Source organism: Rattus norvegicus, chromosome 1 (assembly GCF_036323735.1).
Source record: "Rattus norvegicus strain BN/NHsdMcwi chromosome 1, GRCr8, whole genome shotgun sequence".
Lineage (NCBI taxonomy): Eukaryota > Metazoa > Chordata > Mammalia > Rodentia > Muridae > Rattus > Rattus norvegicus.
Window position 1 is genome coordinate 165196754 of NC_086019.1, and position 17617 is coordinate 165214370.

General features: G+C 53.3%; 1 protein-coding gene across 1 annotated transcript in view; it reads left to right on the forward strand.

Annotated features, from left to right (window-relative positions):
- Arap1 (ArfGAP with RhoGAP domain, ankyrin repeat and PH domain 1) overlaps positions 1–17617 on the forward strand; it is a 65519-nt gene that overhangs the window by 36053 nt on the left and 11849 nt on the right. Inside the window, exons 4-22 of the mRNA NM_001427363.1 lie at positions 1155–1333; positions 1855–1919; positions 2399–2523; positions 2648–2797; positions 3047–3116; positions 3372–3492; positions 4684–4889; positions 5284–5390; positions 6830–7029; positions 8746–8831; positions 10217–10399; positions 11480–11654; positions 12853–12987; positions 15256–15391; positions 15660–15762; positions 16479–16674; positions 16945–16996; positions 17090–17253; positions 17345–17557. Of these exons, the coding sequence (NP_001414292.1) occupies positions 1155–1333; positions 1855–1919; positions 2399–2523; positions 2648–2797; positions 3047–3116; positions 3372–3492; positions 4684–4889; positions 5284–5390; positions 6830–7029; positions 8746–8831; positions 10217–10399; positions 11480–11654; positions 12853–12987; positions 15256–15391; positions 15660–15762; positions 16479–16674; positions 16945–16996; positions 17090–17253; positions 17345–17557 (2666 nt within the window). The remainder of the gene's footprint in view (positions 1–1154; positions 1334–1854; positions 1920–2398; positions 2524–2647; positions 2798–3046; positions 3117–3371; positions 3493–4683; positions 4890–5283; positions 5391–6829; positions 7030–8745; positions 8832–10216; positions 10400–11479; positions 11655–12852; positions 12988–15255; positions 15392–15659; positions 15763–16478; positions 16675–16944; positions 16997–17089; positions 17254–17344; positions 17558–17617) is intronic.

The following is a 17617-nucleotide window of genomic DNA, read 5'->3' on the forward strand; positions in this document are numbered from 1 at the left end:
CACAGGGAGGTTCCCTCCCTGTCCACATGGCCGTAGAAAACAGACACATTCTGAAAAGCGTGAGGTAGTAGAGCTCGGCTCCTGTTAGCTTAGATACTAACGGAGCATGGGCAGGAGGGACTTACTTTGAAGAGAACTATTTGGAATACTCTTCTCGTATGGGGAGAGAGAGAGCAGCAGGGTTTAGGGAAACAGAGAGGTGTGGCCTGGGAGAAGTGGTGTAGAGGCAGAGATGCTTCAACAAGGAACAGGGAGAGGGGAACTGCCAGATTCAAGAGCGACCCAGTCATATCCTCCCACACCTCCTTGCGTTTCCGGCCGTCACATGCTGCTACCCACTGCTGGGAACACTAGGGAACAGACCAGACCCAAAGTGACCAGGGTTTGGGAGGAAGTTGTCTACTCGGATGCCCCTCCTTAGCCCTTGGCAGATGTGGAGAGAGATAGCTGGTGCAGCCAGGCCACCAGAACTCGGCTGCCATTCTAACTGCTGGGCACTGAGGATCCAGTATGTTGGTATGTGACCTACTCTTTCTCTGCCTGTGAAAGCAGATCCTACTCCACAGACGACAAAGCCCTTCAGGAGGCTTTCATCACCAGAATAGGACAATAGGAAAACTATGGGGCGGGGAGGATAACTGGGTACCTGAAGAAGGCCCCAGAAACTGACATCAGAGATGAATCTAAGTGGAGGGTGAGGAGCGCTTGGGGGACTGAGGTCACCATTTCTGAATGTGTGCTAAAAAAAGAGAAGAGGACTTTGTCCCAGAGATCACAGTCTGGACCTGAGTTTCTGAGGCTCGGGACTATGGCTTCAGTGCTGACCTTGGTGCCTGTTTCAATCCCATCCTGTCTGCCATCAAACACCCTGAATCCTCCATGGTACATGTCAAGACTTACCTCCCCCTTGCTCCATTCGCGTCTTTTCTCTGTGTCAGCATAGAGGTCCCATGGGTACATAGCTAGAAGCTGAAGCACCAGGGCTGGGTGACCAGCTCATATGGGTTGAAGAAGTGCTGGCCTGGGAATGATTGAGGACTGTGCGAGGCAGGCTGGTGTGTGGGTCAGGAAGATGCTTGCCTAGTAAGCAGAGCCTCAGTGGATCAGAACCCTGACTGGCGCCTGCTGACACCCAGCTCTGGTTCTGTTCTCAGCCTTCTCTCTAAGGAGGAGTTACTGCTGCCATCCGTATCACCCTGGTCCCAACCAGAGCCTACAGAGACTCCGTCCACCCTCCTGCCTGCCTTTCCACAGGGGCCCCTGCAGCCTCCGTCTCCTCCTCCCTGCCCTCCTGTGATTCCCCCCAAGCCTCTTCGCCTGCTCCCTGAGTTTGGTGAGTGCTACTGGGCAGTTGGGCTCTGGGTGGTCTCCTGAGATCATCCCTGGAGAGCAGGTAGTGGACATACTCCCTCTCTCCTGGTGGCCAGCAGTTCCCTGGAGCGTCCTAGGCCTTCTCAAAGAGTATGCATGCTCTTTCTCTCTTCTCGGTCTCCTGCTTGCCAAGTGTGAGCATGGCTGATCCTTGAGGTAGTGAAGTTCCCTGTCTGAGTAACTCTTGGAGCCATCTTGATTCTTGTTACCTTGTGTGCCTTGTTTGGACAGTCTCCACCCCAACTCCCAAGCTTGCTGCTCTGTCAGCCTCCTTGTGGTGGCCCTTCCTTTCCTTCAGTATAAATAGCACTTCCTGTCTCCTGTGCCTTTCTTTTAAAACTCAAGCCTCTCTCTCCCTCATCCTCTCCCTCTCCGTGTGTGTGTGTGTGTGTGTGTGTGTGTGTGTGTGTGTGTGTGTGTGTGTGTGTGTGTGTGTTGGTGAGTTTATTCTTGGCTTCTGAGCCACCCCCTCTCTTTTACCAGACGACTCTGACTATGATGATGTTCCAGAGGAGGGGCCAGGGGCCCCAGCCAGCGTGATGACCAAGGTAGGAAGGGCAAGTGCTTGGGGTTGCATTTGCTACCTGTGTTGTGGAGGGAGGGCTGCTCATTGGCCTTAGAGACCCCAGAGCTCCTCCCCTAGCTTACTTACCCACTTTATTGTCTGCCTTATAGACTTCAGTCAACCCTGGGGTCTGCAGCTATCTGGTCTATGATTTCTATTCTAGGCTTGAGTGCCCTGGCTGGGTGTATGTAGTCTGTTGCTGTGTGTGTCTTGGAGTGGCTTCACTTTCTCTGTCCTCATGCCACCTCCTCTCTTGAATGTATATTGTGTCTCTCTAGCTATGAGACTTTCTCTGTTTTCCTGTCTTTCTTTCTCCCTGCCCTAGATCCAGGTTGCCCTTTCACCCTGGTCCCTGTGTGGTCTCAGCTGCTGGGGGGTGGGGGTGGGGTGGGTATGGCAGCTAGGTGTGTGGTCTGGGATTTGAGGGGAAACTATGACACTGGGTGATCTTGGGGGGACCAGGAGGAGCCCCTGCCAAGCAGAGTCCCACGGGCCGTGCGTGTGGCTAGTCTGCTGAGCGAGGGGGAGGAGCTGTCTGGGGATGATGCTGAGGATGAGGATGATCACGCCTATGAGGGTATCCCCAAGTGAGTATCCCCCATTCAGCTACCTTCCTTCCCAAAGCCCAACCTAGCCTACCCTTCTATCCAGTCCTAGCCTAAGCAAACCCTCAGCCTCCCTCCCTGCCTTCCTTCCTTTTTCTTGTCCCAGTGGCGGGTGGCCAACCATTGGCCTGAATCCACCCTTAAGCAGCCTGATCCCTGATCTCCCACTGCACCCCATGGATGAGTTGCCTGGGGGTTCCACCCCCACCACACCTGTCATCAAGGCTGGTTGGCTGGACAAGAACCCACCACAGGGGTGAGTGAAGCCTGCCAGCTCCTTCTAGTATCTTCGAGGGGGGTTGGGGGATTACAAGCAGTGCTCCAGGATACTGATGTCATGGATCTAAAAATCAGAGGGTCCAAGATTATTTGAGAAGTTCTCCCTCTTCCCACACTGCACCCATTGGATGATCTTAACTGTGCTAGGAAAGGGGGACTGGATAGGATGGTGGGACCTCCCCCTCCTCATTCCCAGTCTTAGCTGAGCCCTCCTCCGCCTGTTCAGGTCTTATATCTATCAGAAGCGATGGGTGAGACTGGATGCTGATCACCTGCGATACTTTGACAGTAACAAGGTAAGGGCTCCATCAGTCCCTCACTTGACCCTTGCTCCTACCTAGGCCTAGGCTGACCCCCAACACTGCTTCAGGCAGAGTCTTTAGCTGACCTTAAGTGGGGATCCTGATCTGTGGGCTGAAGGTAGTGCACACAGCCAGCATGAGGTGATCCCTGGCCACCTGCAGAGGACAGGCTTGCAGCCATCATTTCAGTGGAGCTGGGCAAGGGGCTGGAGGGTTCCCACTCTGAAATGCAGCTCTCCTCTCCCCCAGGATGCCTACTCTAAGCGCTTTGTTCCTGTAGCCTGCATCTGCCGAGTAGCTGCTATTGGAGATCAGAAGTTTGAAGTGATCACAAACAGTCGGACCTTCGCCTTCCGGGCAGAGAGCGATGGTGGGAGTTTAGGAGTGTGTGTGTATGTGTGTGTGTGTGTGTGTGTGTGTGTGTGTGTGTGTGTGTGTGTGTGTGTGTGAATGTATGTGTGTCTAAGTATGTGTGTCTAAATATGTGTGTGTAAGTGTGTGTGAGAGTATGTGTGTGTGAGAGTATGTGTGTGTGAGTGTGTGTGTGAATGTATGTGTGTCTAAGTATGTGTGTAACTATATGTGTGTGTGAGTGTGTGTGTGAATGTATGTGTGTCTAAGTATGTGTGTGTAACTATATGTGTATGTGAGTGTGTGTGTGAATGTATGTGTGTCTAAGTATATGTGTCTAAGTATGTGTGTGTATGTGTGTGTGAGAGTATGTGTGTGTGAGTGTGTGTGTGAATGTATGTGTGTCTAAGTATGTGTGTGTAATATATGTGTATGTGAGTGTGTGTGTGTGTGTGAATGTATGTGTGTCTAAGTATGTGTGTGTAATATATGTGTATGTGAGTGTGTGTGTGAATGTATGTGTGTCTAAGTATATGTGTCTAAGTATGTGTGTGTAAGTATATGTGTGTATGAGTGTGTGAATGTGTGTATCAGTGTAAGTGTATATAGGTGTGTAAGTGTGAATGTATATATATGAGTTTGTGCAAGTGTGTGAGTAAGTGTGTGAGTATATATGAGTGTAAGTGTATATATGTATATGAGTATGTGTGTATGAGTGTGTAAGTGTATGTGAATGAATATGAGTGTAAGTGTATATATGTGTGAGTATGTAAGTGTGAGTGTATGTGTGTGTGTGAGTGAGTGTGGGGAGGAGAGAAGGGTCTAGAAGCTGGGCCACATTGTGAAGAGTGGGAAGGGAACTGTGTATGTCTGCTCCCTAACATGTCATACCCTGAGAGGCACTGTCCCTGTGTGGTATCGGAGGAGAAGGAAGGAGATACTGACCATAGCCAGTGCTCTTTTCCAGACACTCCCCAGTTCCACAGAGGCACACATCAGTGTACACAAGGGATACAGTCTCCAATAGTCAGGGTGGCTTGTCCTAGTGTAAGCCACACTAGGTGCCATTGTAGCCTAGGTTGTCCAAGTCAGAGAAGTCCTGCGATGGGACAGGCCACACCAGTTGGATTCCTAGCAGGGGTGACTTCTGAGCAGCCTAGAGCAAGGAGGCACCAGGTTGAATTCAAATGTTACCTTCATGCATTTGCAGTGGAGCGGAATGAGTGGATGCAGGCCCTGCAGCAGGCGGTGGTTGAGCATCGAGCCCATATTCGGCTCTCTAGTGCTTCTGTGTTGGGAGTTCGAGGAGGCACCGAGCAGCCTGACCATGCTGGCAGCCTGGAGCTACGAGGCTTCAAGAATAAGCTTTACGTGGCCGTGGCTGGGGACAAAGTACAGCTCTATAAGAATCTGGAGGTATGAAGGGCTCTACAGGTCACCCATACTCATCCCTGTCCCCTTCCCTGTCCTGCTCCTCTCTACTTGGTCTTTCCTGGATCCTGCCCAGGACCTAAGCCCAGGACTTTACCTGCCAACCTTTCCTGCATGGGGACAGCATTTACCTTCTTCCCTCCTGCCTGCCTGTGTCTTATCTCCGTCCTGTCCCTGAACAGCACCCTCCAGTCCTGTCCACTCGGCTCCTATGCCTCCCCACCATCATCCCGTTGCTCTAGTCCCGCCTCACATTCCTGCGTCCTACCTCCTTCCTGCGCTCTTTCCACTCCCTAGGGAACACCTTTCCCTATTCCTTGTCCTGCCCCTTAAGCCCTGCTGTGAGCCTTGTCTTCCTCCCTTCCCACCCACCTATCAGGAGTTCCACCTGGGCATTGGTATCACCTTCATCGATATGAACGTGGGCAACGTCAAGGAAGTGGACCGGCGCAGCTTCGACCTCACTACCCCCTACCGCATCTTCAGGTGAGCCCCTGGGCAATCCTCTTGGTAGCTTTTTTCTCCCTTCCAGCCCCACCTGCCTTAGTCTGTCAGAAGTCTTTATCCCCTCCAGCTGACCAGCTCTGTTCTCTTTCCCCACCACGTTGTTTATGAGGTGTCCCACCAGTCCCTGCAACCCTCCGTGGCCTGGGACCCTGGGAACCTCTGAAGTACCACCCTGCCATCCCCAGCCCTGCACCTGTGGGTTCTCCAGCCGAACCTGCTTATGCTCAAAGCTTGTGTGCCTGTTGTCTCTTGGACATCTACCTCATGGCCCTTCTCTGCCTCATGTGGCCTGCCACTGTCTACCTCCTTGGCTGTCTCCTCTCTGTATCTGTCACCATCTGGTCTTTGTCTCAGTACTCGGGGGCTTCACTGTATCCATACCCCTCCTAGCAGGGTAGTGACCTTTGACCTCAAGAGCCAAGTGGGTGTTTGCACATTCTCACATTTGAAATATCCTCTGATATTGGCCCTATAATTCTTGGTCATAATCTTTAGTGACCACAAAAGCTGCAGCCAGGCAATTTGGGGTTTCCCTTTCTGTCAGCTGCAGAAGCCACCATGCTTCCTGGTTACTGTCATTGTCACCAACTTTACGGAGGCCATTAGATGTTCAGCAAGCAGAAAGGGCCTCCACCACCTGGGCCTACAGGGCTTACTGTCGTGGGTGGTGTGTGCTTCTTGCTTATCTGAGGCCCTGGCAGCTTTTGAGTTCTCTTCTGGCTGTCCCGGCGGAGGCCATCCCCAGCCTCTCTCTCACTCATGGCTATCACCTCTTGGGTACTCCTGTGTGACTTGCAGTTGGTGGTGACAGCAGCAGAGGAAGAGCTAGGGGAGTTTTTGTAGGAGGGACGACAACTCTGCATTTTATTGTCTAGATAGAGCTTCTCCCCTGGAAGAGCAGGAGGCCATGGGTTTGGTTTGGTTTTGTTTTTTCCTGTCAGAGTCTTTCTGCCTCTGCCACCTGAGTGGCACCCAAGAAAAGCACTGGGTGCCTCATGGACTTCTTTCTGGGATGGAGTAAGAGGTGCAACCCAGATTTTAAGGGTGGAGATGGGACACTCCTTAGTCTCTCTTCTGTCTGTATAAACACTTAACTGGTCCTCTGCTGTCCCAAGGGTGCCCTGTGGCTGCCCTGCCTCTCAGGCCTGTCCCTGCCTGTCTCTCACTGTCTCCTCTGCCAGTCTGCTCTCCTGTCCTCTGCCTGTGTGTCGTGCTGCCCTCTCTGTCCTAGGCACCACCCCACTTCATCACCTGCTTCAGCCTGCCTTCTCTGTTGCCATTTTCTGACTCCCTCTTTTCTCTCTAGTTTTCATGCTTCCTTTGGTCACAGTTTCCCAACAGCCCTAAGATGACACCTCCTCCTGACCCTCAAGTCCTCCAAGCCCTTTCCCACCAGTTCCCTCCTTATGTGTCCCCAGCTTCTCGGCTGATTCAGAGTTAGAGAAGGAACAGTGGCTGGAGGCCATGCAGGGAGCCATTGCAGAGGCATTATCTACCTCAGAGGTGGCCGAGCGCATCTGGGCTGCAGCCCCCAACAGGTTCTGTGCCGACTGTGGGGCTGCCCAGCCTGACTGGGCCTCCATCAACCTCTGCATCGTCATCTGCAAGCGCTGTGCAGGTAGGTATGTGTGCAGTAGGCTGGCCATTGGACAGCAGGTAGTCTATTGGGCAGATCCTGCAGCCCTTACACCTAATAATGTTCCAGCATTATTGGCTGTTCTCCTGGAAGGGACCTTTGGTCTTCATTTCATGGTTATACTCTTTCCACAGGGATGGGGGCACACAAAGAAGGGAAACGAAACTTTTTAAAGATTTATTTATTTAATGTATATGAATATACTATTGCTGTCTTCAGACACACCAGAAGAGGGCATCCAATCCCATTACAGATGGTTGTGAGCCACCATGTGGTTGCTGGGAATTGAACTCAGGACCCCTGGAAGAGCAGTCAGCGCTCTTAACTGCCGAGCCATCCCTGCAGCCCGAGAAAAGCTTTTTTTTTTTTTTCAGGGGAAGAGAGTGAGCTTAGATCAGAGCCCAGGTTGTTGGAATCTGATGTCCCTGTCACATCAGAACTCTTCATGCTGAGAGAGGAGCCTGTGTTTTACCAGAGATGTAAGACAAGGAGCCCAGGAACAGAGTCAGCTCTGTGGGCCAGACTCTAGCTTATGGGCAGAAGCTGAGATTGGAGACTTCTCTCCAGGAGTGGGAGAAGAAGCACTAAGCCTTCTAGGGTGGTCTGAAAGTTACATGTGAAAGCCTCCATGATAACAGGGCTGAGGAGGGTGGGAATGGAAAAACATGGGGCCCAAGGTGTATTCATCTGTTGACTCAAGCAGGAAGGGCGGCCCACTTACTGAGTGCTGGGCGGGCCTTCGACTATCCTAGGAGCTGACAGTGCCCAGGGGGTGGTTTTGCATGGCTGTGGGGAAGAGGTGGAATTTGATGTGAGAATCCAGGAGGAAGGACCATCTGAGGGAGTCACTGAGCTTGGGAAAGAACCCCTAGGCCTGTGGGATTCTGAGGCAGATGTCAGGCCCTGGGCCATGAGGTCTATATGCAGGCGAGTGGCAGCTTACTGGTGACCAGAGAAGGAAAGCATCAGCTCGTAGCTGACACAGCAGACTGTGGTTCTCTGTGGGAGATGGGTGCGTAGATGCAGTGCCCGGGCTTGGTTCAGGCAATGGCAGGTGTTCCCTGTGTCCCTTGCTCCCTTCTCTTCCCCCAGGGTCTGTGGCTGAGTGAGCTTCATCCTCTATCTCCAGCCTTAGCCATCCCTTTCATCCCCCTGACCTTTGTTCAATGCTTATTGTGTATTTGTTCTGGGCCCTGAGGAGGAAACCTAAGGCCAGGTGGTCAGGATCCTATTCTTAGGCAATTGCATTGCAATGGGGACAGCAAAAGCCACATGAGCCACTCAGGAATGACAGGAGTGGGAAGAGAAGGTGCTATTTGTTTGGGACATCTCTGAGGAGGTGACCTGTCAGCTGAGACCTGAATGATGGGAAGGCGTGGCCATGGAGAGGGGAGAGGGGAGGTCGGGAGGAGAGTTGAGGCAGGAAGTTGAAGATGACAGGGGAGAGATAAGGTATTTATATCTACACTGGAGCAGCTGACGTTGTGGGGCAGGGATTGGCACAGCAAAGCAGCCCCTTGGTAGGTAGGGACAGTGGCCAGGAGGGTAGCCTGGTGAGTAGTGAGCAATGTGACCAGACTCTGGAGTTGTGACAAAATGGAGCTGCAGGCTAACTCCTGGCCTGCCTGAGGAGCACTAGGGATGAGCAAGTGTCACAAGGAGGGCTGTGCCAGCATAACTATGTGTGCCTCATCTCAGGGGAGCACCGTGGCCTGGGTGCAGGAGTGTCCAAGGTGCGGAGCCTGAAGATGGACAGGAAGGTGTGGACAGAGACACTCATCCAGGTGGGTGTGGCTGCTCTCATCCATGCCTGGGGTTTCCTCTCTCAACTTCTCTCCTCCGCCCCCATGCCCCCATCTCGCTGGCCACCAGAACTCTGGAGCTGGGGGAGCTCGTGATAATCTAGTGGGTAGGGATTTTGGGGAAAAAATCCTGTTTTTAGCAGCGTCAGCAAACTGGCCAGTGCACTAAGAATGTTATTACAGTTTTAAAGGGTTGTAAAAAAAAAAAAAAAAGGTTTGACAGATTGTATGTGTTCCATAAAACCTAAACTACTCATTATTTGAACTTTTAGAGAATTGCTGACCCCTGATATAGTTCAGCTGTTGTCCTGATGTGGAAACCGAAGCCCTGGATTGGGCTGTAATGTGCCTGAGGTTACCTAGCCACTGCATTTTGACCACCCAGCCTGTTCCTTTCCACCCCTTGTCCTAGCTGGGCTGGGGGTTCTCCACTGCGCACACCACTCAGAGCCTCTGAGCTTTCACTGCACCTGAACTCATGTGCACAGGGTGTCTATATAATGCATGACTTGAGGCACGCATATGTACATATATTTATATCTATGCTGTAAACTTCTTTGGAGACTGTGTGTGATCATTGATATGGGAAACCTGCAGCGGGCTAGACCAAGGGACCTGCCACCCAGGGCCCTGCTGCTAAGTTGGGAACTTCATAGCACATCCATCTCATATGCCCACCCTGTGCTCAGTATACCACTGCTGAGAACATTGCTCTTGTTAATGAATTGTCTTTTAGGATAATCCTGAGTTAGCATCAGAGTACCCAGGATATGGTTGAGAACACTGAGGTTGAGGCCCAGGAAGGAAAACAAAGTAGAACAAAACCAAACCAACTCTGACTGGGTTCCCAGTGGCAGGGAATGTCTCTGCTTTGTCCTCTGCTGAGCCTCCAGCACTCTAAATGAGTGGGTGGGGAGCCCAGGAAATGCTTGCAATAGCATTGTGTAGTCAGAAGGGAAAAGTGAACTTGCCCTTAAGGTTGCCCACCCCCATCACATAGAAACTGTCACCCCTCTCTCATCCAGAGAGGAATGCTAGGAACAGATAGATCCCCCAAATTCCTGCCTAGCCTATTGGCTGACAGGTTAGACCCCACCCTTCCCTGGGACAGCCTTAGGAATGCAGAGTTCCAGATGTGGGGCTGGGTGAGGGCCACAGAGGCCAGGCCTCAAACATTCACCTATCAGACTGTCGGAGACAGTCTGGGCTCAGAGCCCAGGCCTTGAGCAAGAGTACGGTGGCCACCAGCAGACCCAGCTGCTTCTGACCTCCCCTTGGGGGAAGAAAAGGGGTGTGTGGCCTGTCTGTCCATCCCTCTCAGGACATCTTATTGTCAGCTGCCCTCTCACCCCTGCCCATACCCACAGCTCTTCTTACAGCTGGGCAATGGCCCTGGGAACCACTTCTGGGCTGCCAACGTGCCCCCTAGCGAGGCCCTGGAGCCCAGCAGCAGCCCTGGCGCCCGGCGCTATCACCTGGAGGCCAAGTACAGGGAGGGCAAGTACCGCCGCTACCACCCACTCTTCGGCAACCAGGAGGAGCTGGACAAGGTCAGCCATGGAGCCTCTGGGATGCTTGAGCCTCCTTGTCCCTGCATCACCCCTTGACCCAAGCCCTTTCTTCCTGTGGCCCCATTCCTCCCTCTCTCAACCCATCTCCTATCAGCTTGGAGGGCTGTGAACATGTGGGGAGATTGAGGCCCAGAGGGCAGTAAGGCCTGCCTAAGGAAAGCTAGAACAATGTAGGGAGGAGCCAGGCTTGGTTCTTGGTCCCGTGCCATGTCTTCAGCATCTGGCTGCCTCCTCCTGATTCCTCTGTCTCCCGCACCCTGTCCTGTTCTTTCAGAATCTTGCCAAAGGAGTGGACTTGGTGGGGATGCTATTTCCTGTCAGGCTCATGAAAAACAGCTGGACCGCTCTGACCCACCCCATCCACACCCCATTCTAGATGAGGCCCCATATGGGCCCCAGGCCCCAGAAGATTGGGAACCAAGTCTTAGACCCTGATCTGGCTCAGACTGCTTGCTTACAGGCAGCAGGGTAGCATTTGTAACCTGGGGGCGGCCTTCAGCTCTTCCTCCAAGCAGCCCTATTCAGGCAGGCTGAGTCTAGCCGCTCTGTAGAAACCAGGCCTCCACCTCCCCAGGACCCGGGCGTCCAGCCCCCAGTTCCGCCCAGCCCAGTCTGGCCTAGAAGCCAGAAGGGTGGTGGCTCCCATTGGTCGGGAGGGCTGGGCCGGCAGTGAGGAATTCAAATGTGGGAGGAATTAGCTACAACCCCTCGGCCCCTCCCTCTGCCCCTGCTACAAGGCAGAGGGAGCCTGAGATCCTCCAGGGGTTCCTTGTGCCCTGACCAGCAGCTGTGCCCCAGGACACACAGGGTGAGAGCCTATGGCTAGGACCCCAGCCTCAGCTGGGTAGCCTTTGCCCAGTCTCTCTGGCTTGCCTTCCCTTCTTTTTCTGACTGGTGTGCCTTTCTTCTCTTCTGGCTTCTCTAAGCCCTGGTCTCTTTCAATCTGAGGATGGTCCACCCAGGTTTGGATGACTCCTTCCCCTTCCCTCCTCCCATCTCTACCCCTCCACCTCCCACTCTTGCTTGGATTGATTCCTCTCCCCCAACCCCCTCCTCTAGGCCCTGTGTGCTGCAGTTACTACCACTGACCTGGCTGAGACCCAGGCACTCCTGGGCTGTGGGGCTGGGGTCAACTGCTTCTCAGGGGACCCAGCCGCTCCCACACCCCTGGCTCTTGCTGAGCAAGCCGGACAGACTCTGCAGATGGAGTTTCTACGGAATAACCAGAGCACAGGTAAGCGACTGGTGGCTCTGTCCTCCTCTGTAGCTGCAGGTCTCTGCTGGCAGGGTCTGGTCTTTTGGAGTTTTACAGGGTTGTCAACAGGAACCATGAATTAGCTGAGGACCTGGATTTGTAGGCCACTCCCAAGCTGTGATTGAAGTTCCGTGGTGGTCCCTGGGGTAGCAGCGTGGTACTTGGGGCATATCTGAGTTAGGGGTTGGTGCTTTGTGCGAGTGGTCTTTTGTGTCAGTATCTCTGTGACTCCTGTGTGCACCGTCCTGACTTACAATGTGAGTTCCTAGTGGAACCGTTTGTTCCAGGAAGAACCCCAGAGCTGCCTAAGTTCTCTTTCCTCACATTGGTGATGGTAAGGCTTTGGGGTTTGTGTATGTGCAGTGGGTCTGTGTTGCCGTGGAGGAGGGTGTTGCCGTGTGTGTGTGTGTGTGTGTGTGTGTGTGTGTGTGTGTGTGTGTGTGTGTGTGTGTGTGTGAACTACACAGCAGCCTTGTCGTCTGTTTGCTCAGTCTGGGTGGAGTTCATCGTAGACCTGGGTTGGGTCCCATTTGGCTCCTATTCTTGGGGCGGGTGGTGAGGAGGGGGTCGCTAGGGTGAATGTGTTGGTTATGGCCCAGGCTGGGTCTCTTGAGGCCACATCCTAACGCTGAGGGTGGGGCTCAGTGGCTGGGGCTCTGGGCTTTGGGCCATGGGTGGGCGGGGCATGCTGGGCTGGAGGGAACCCAGGTGTCTAGGGAGGTGCGAGAGACCACCCAGCTGGCTTGGACTATGGGGCAGGATCCCTCAGTACTGAGCACTAGATCCAGCCAGTCTCACTGGGCTTCATGCTGTCCGGGACAAACCTCTCGCTAGGGACTATTCTTGAGTTGGCCCAGAGCCCCCCTCATTCTAGCATGCTTGGCTCTATGCTTCCAACAAGGAGTGTGGGGTGGGCTTGGGAGTCAGGGAGCCTTCCTGAGATGGGTTGGGCTGGAACTGGGCCCTGAGAATGGAATGACATTCCCACTGGTGGCAGAGGCTGGGATATGGCTTTTCAAAACCCTGAAGGTAGAGAGGAGCCTGAGGATGCTGATAGAGAGCTGAGGAAACAGGGCTGTGACCATGAACCTAAGAACTTTGCCTCGGAGAGCATTTGGAGAGGGGCACCTCCTGGACACCCTACCTAACCACTGCCATCCTTTCTTCCACTCCAAAGAGGTTCCCCGGTTGGACTCAGTGAAGCCCTCGGAAAAGCACTACTCCATTACCCTGCCAACTGTGAGCCACAGTGGCTTCCTGTACAAAACTGCTTCTGCCGGCAAGCCTCTGCAGGACCGCCGTGCCCGGGAAGGTGGGTGCAGCATCCTACCCGTCCAGGCCTATGGTGTGTGTCAGCCTGGCTGCAGGGCCAGCAAACCAGGGCTGGTCCTGCTGGTGGACCTGAGGGTGCCAAGTGGACTCTGGCAGAGCCACCTGGAAAGTCTTGGATACGGCCTCTTGTATACAGTGAGTGCTTGAGATACGGGCTGGTTGGGTTGGGGGATGGGTAGATTCTGCAGAGTTTTCTGGAGCCTGAAGTTTGTATGGCGCTCCTGTTGGGTGTGGTCTTGTGCTGGGCATCTGGTATATTCCAGATGTGGATGGAAGGCAGCTTGAGGACTTGAACTTGAGTGCCATCCCTCTTGGGTCTCAGCTGCCTTCCTTTTACTCCCTGATTCCAAGTTCAGCCTACAGTCCTTACACATACATCACCCAAGAGCTACCTACCCTCCTAGGGCACAGAGATGCCTCCCCGGATTCTGCCCCAGCTCTGTGACTTCCATGCTTTGTCACACAAACCAGATTCATTCACCCCCTCCAGGAATCTGCACTTGCCGCTCTCTGCCCCAAATGCTCTTCCCAAATATCCCTTAAATGTCTTCGGGGATGTGTCTTTCCCAGCCACTCGATACTATGTCAACCCCCAATACTATTTTTCTTGCTATTCTATCTGATTTTTTGTCCTATTTGTTCCTCCAAGACAAAGTCTTTTTACTACCCAGAGCCTGGCGTTGAATTCCTGGGCTCAAGTTTCCATCTTGTCTTAGCCTTCCAAGTAGCGGAACTTTTAGGGAGTGCCACTCTACCTGGCTCAGTCCTTTACTGTGGACGTCTGTATACATGGTGCCTGTTGTAGCCCTGGAACCTGGGACGCACCAGTACCCACTGGTAATTAACATACATCTGCGGAATGACGAGGACCTTTCCAGAGCACATTCTTGAGGGCAGGCTTGGAGTCACTTTGATCTCAGAAGGCAGGTGTCAGGCTACACAGACAGGATAAGGAGCAGCATGCTGCCCATTGCTTACAGCCTCTCTCAGAACCCCTTCTTGGAGTACCCCAGATAAAGCCCTCTGACTCCCAGATGCTGTAACCCTCTGCTGCTCCTGGTCCAGTTCCCTCTGCCTGATGATGTCATTTATGTAACCCCCCTGAGTCATCCTTTTCACACTGAGTGCCAGGAAGCTCTGAGCCACTAGGAGGCTAGTGCTGCAAGCTATGGAGCCTGCCTGCTCTGCTCTCTTCCCTTTCATGGTGCAGATTCCCAGATTCCCATTTCTGTTTCTACTGAGGTCTTGTGCATCTTCAGAGCCATTGTGGGAGGAAGCAGACTATAGAATGGGGAATGTGTCCAGCTAAAGAGATGGGGCAAAGGGTGGGTCCATGTTTTAGTTAGGGTTTTACTTCTGTGAAGAGACACCATGACCAAGGCATCTCTTTTTTTTCTTTAAAGATGTATTTATTTATTATATATACACTGTACACTGTAGCTGTCTTCAGAAACACCAGAAGAGGGCATCAGATCTCATTACAGATAGTTGTGAGCCACTATGTGGTTGCTGGGAATTGAACTCAGGACCTCTGGAAGAGCAGTCAGTGCTCTTAACCCCTGAGCCATCTCTCCAGCCCCTACCAAGGCATCTCTTATAAGGACAACATTTAATTGGGGTTGGCTTACAGGTTCAGATGTTCAGTCCATAATCATCAAGGTGGGAACATGGCAGCATCCAGGCAAGCATGGTGCAGGAGGAGCTGAAAGTTCTACATCTTCATCTGAAGGCTGCTAGCAGAATACTGACTTTCAGGCAGCTAGGATGAGGGTCTCAAAGCCCATCCCCACAGTGACACACCTACTTCAACAAGGCTACAACCTCCTTGGGCCAAGCATATGCAAGCCATCACAGCCCCCAAGGCTTTTGATGCAATTGGAGCTGTAGGCAGAAGGGTCAGCATGGGCAGAAGCTAGGAGTAGCTGAAGAGACAGAGGCAGACCTAGACTGAGAGACACAGGTTGCCCTGAAGATTGGGTTCAGCATGGAATCTAACATCTGAAGAGAAGTGGGATCAAGACTCCTTCACTCTTGGCCTCCAAGCTGGAGGCCAAAAGTTCATAGAAGTTAAAGGGGAGAGTTGAGGACTGGGCGTAGATGACTGCAGCTGGGGGAATACTCAGGCAAGTGGTGAGTTAAATGAAGAGGTTATAGGTTGGGCAGGAACAGAGACCCAGGGCAAAGGCAGGAGTGCTCTTCAGCCAGTCTGGGGCTTTCATCATGGATCCTCTGTCTAACTCGTCCACAGAGTTCAGCCGGCGCTGGTGTGTCCTGAGTGATGGGGTCCTGAGCTACTATGAGAACGAACGGGCAGTGACACCCAATGGGGAGATCCGGGCCAGCGAGATAGTATGCCTAGCAGTTTCTCCTCTGGACACCCATGGGTGAGTACTCCTGGCCATAACTATAAACTACCAATGCTGGGAAGTCCAACGTCTGATGAGGGAGACAGGGACATAGGCCCAGAAAAGGACAGGACCTTCTCAGGTCCACACAACAAAGAGACCATATAAACACTGACCTTTTCTCATGAGGCTGCAGCCCAAGGCTGTTTGTCAACCTCTTGGGAGTCAGGGGAAGGAGTAGAGAGTGCTAGTTAATGGGGGAGGGGGGTTGTGCTGGATGATTGAACCCTGGTTTGTGTATTTGCAGCTTTGAGCACACCTTTGAGGTGTACACAGAGGGAGAACGGCTGTACCTGTTTGGGCTGGAGAATGCTGAGCTGGCTCATGAGTGGGTCAAGTGCATTGCCAAGGTGGGCCTGGGTGAGCAGGGCAGGTGTGTGATAGAGGCAGGGTGGGCCCTCTGACTGAACCCCATGAACCCCAGCTCTTCCGTCTCTGATGCAGCAGGAGCTGGGTGTGGGTATAACAGACTCAGGACAGACCTCTCAGGTCAAGGGCAACATAGATTGCAGCCCCCTGGTACCTAATGGATAGTTGCTATGAGGGGCATGTTTTGGGGTCATCGTTTGCAGATGTGCACTTAGACTAGAGGGAAAGGCAGGGAGGCTACAGAGGAGAGGTCTGCCTTGGAGACGAGAGCCAAGTGCCCTCTTGTGCCTTGAGAGCCCAGGGCTCTTCATTCCTAGTTAGCTCATTTGATGAGCTCTCTGTGCCTTCTGAGGATCAGTGCCCAGGGCCCGGAGGACCCAGATATACCAGTCCTCTGTTCTTCCTGTGGAAGTGGGACAGACAGACTGACTCTAGACACTGTGGTATATGCAATGCTGTAGCAGATGGTTAAGTATGAGGACACTGGGAGCACAGAGGAGGGACATTCAAAGAGAAGGACACGTCCAAATGGGTACAAAGGACATGATCCCAAAGTCCTGTCACTGTGCTGTGTTCTGCCTTGGGGAGGAGGAAGTAGCTAAAGGCAAAAGAGCCCCTGCCTACAGGGAAAGACACTCATGCGTCTCTAGCAGGCTCTGCTGTACTTACATTCTCTCTCCACTGTTTCCCCAACCAGGCGTTTGTGCCTCCCCTGGCTGAGGACCTGCTAGCCCGGGACTTTGAGCGTCTTGGGCGCCTACCCTGTAAAGCTGGCCTGAGCCTTCAGCAGGCCCAGGAAGGCTGGTTTGCCTTGACTGGCTCTGAGCTCCGGGCTGTCTTCCCAGAGGGGCCCTGGGAAGAGCCGCTGCAGCTCCGGAGACTGCAAGAGCTTTGTATGTGGACCCTTGCTTGGTTCCCCAATCTCAGATCCCTTGCCCCAGTTCCCCCAGCCCCCAGCCCTTGTCTGGAAGTCTGAATTCTATTATGGCCTGACCAGATGATCCAGACTGCCCTCCATATCCTCTCCTGTCCTTGGAGTACATCTCAGCAGCCCTTTAGGTTGGTGGGTGGAATCCAAGGGTGAGACCCAGAGGGCCTCAGGAGGGAGCAGTTTATGGGTCATGAATAAGACCTGGGCCTTACCTTGACTGGCCCCTCCATAGCTATCCAAGGAGACAGCGAGAACCAAGTGCTGGTGCTGGTAGAGCGGAGGAGGTGAGCCTTGGCTTCCCTGAGGATCCTGGAGAAGCCTGAGGGCAGGTGGGATACAGGGACAGACAGGTGGGACAGTGACTATCTCTGGTCCAGGACACTGTACATCCAGGGTGAGCGGCGGCTGGACTTCATGGCTTGGCTAGGGGCCATCCAGAAAGCAGCAGCCAGCTTAGGAGACACACTATCAGAGCAACAGCTCGGGGACTCGGACATTCCAGTGATCGTGTACCGCTGTATAGACTACATCACGCAGTGTGGTGAGCGCAGCCTCCAAGGCCCAGCCACTCCCCTTCTCCAGGGATACCCAGCCCCCAATGCCTCTAAAAAGTGGTATAACTCCTTCCCAAGGCTTGACCTCAGAGGGTATCTATCGAAAGTGTGGTCAGACCTCTAAGACTCAGAGACTGCTAGACAGCCTGCGGCAGGATGCACGTTCTGTGCACCTGAAAGAGGGAGAACAGCACGTGGATGACGTCTCCTCTGCACTCAAACGCTTCCTCAGGGATCTGCCCGATGGGCTCTTCACTCGTGCGCAGCGCCTGGCCTGGCTGGAGGCCTCTGGTGGGTCCTGCTGCCTGCATCCATCCAGCCTTGCTCGCTGATGTCCCCATCATACTCTGG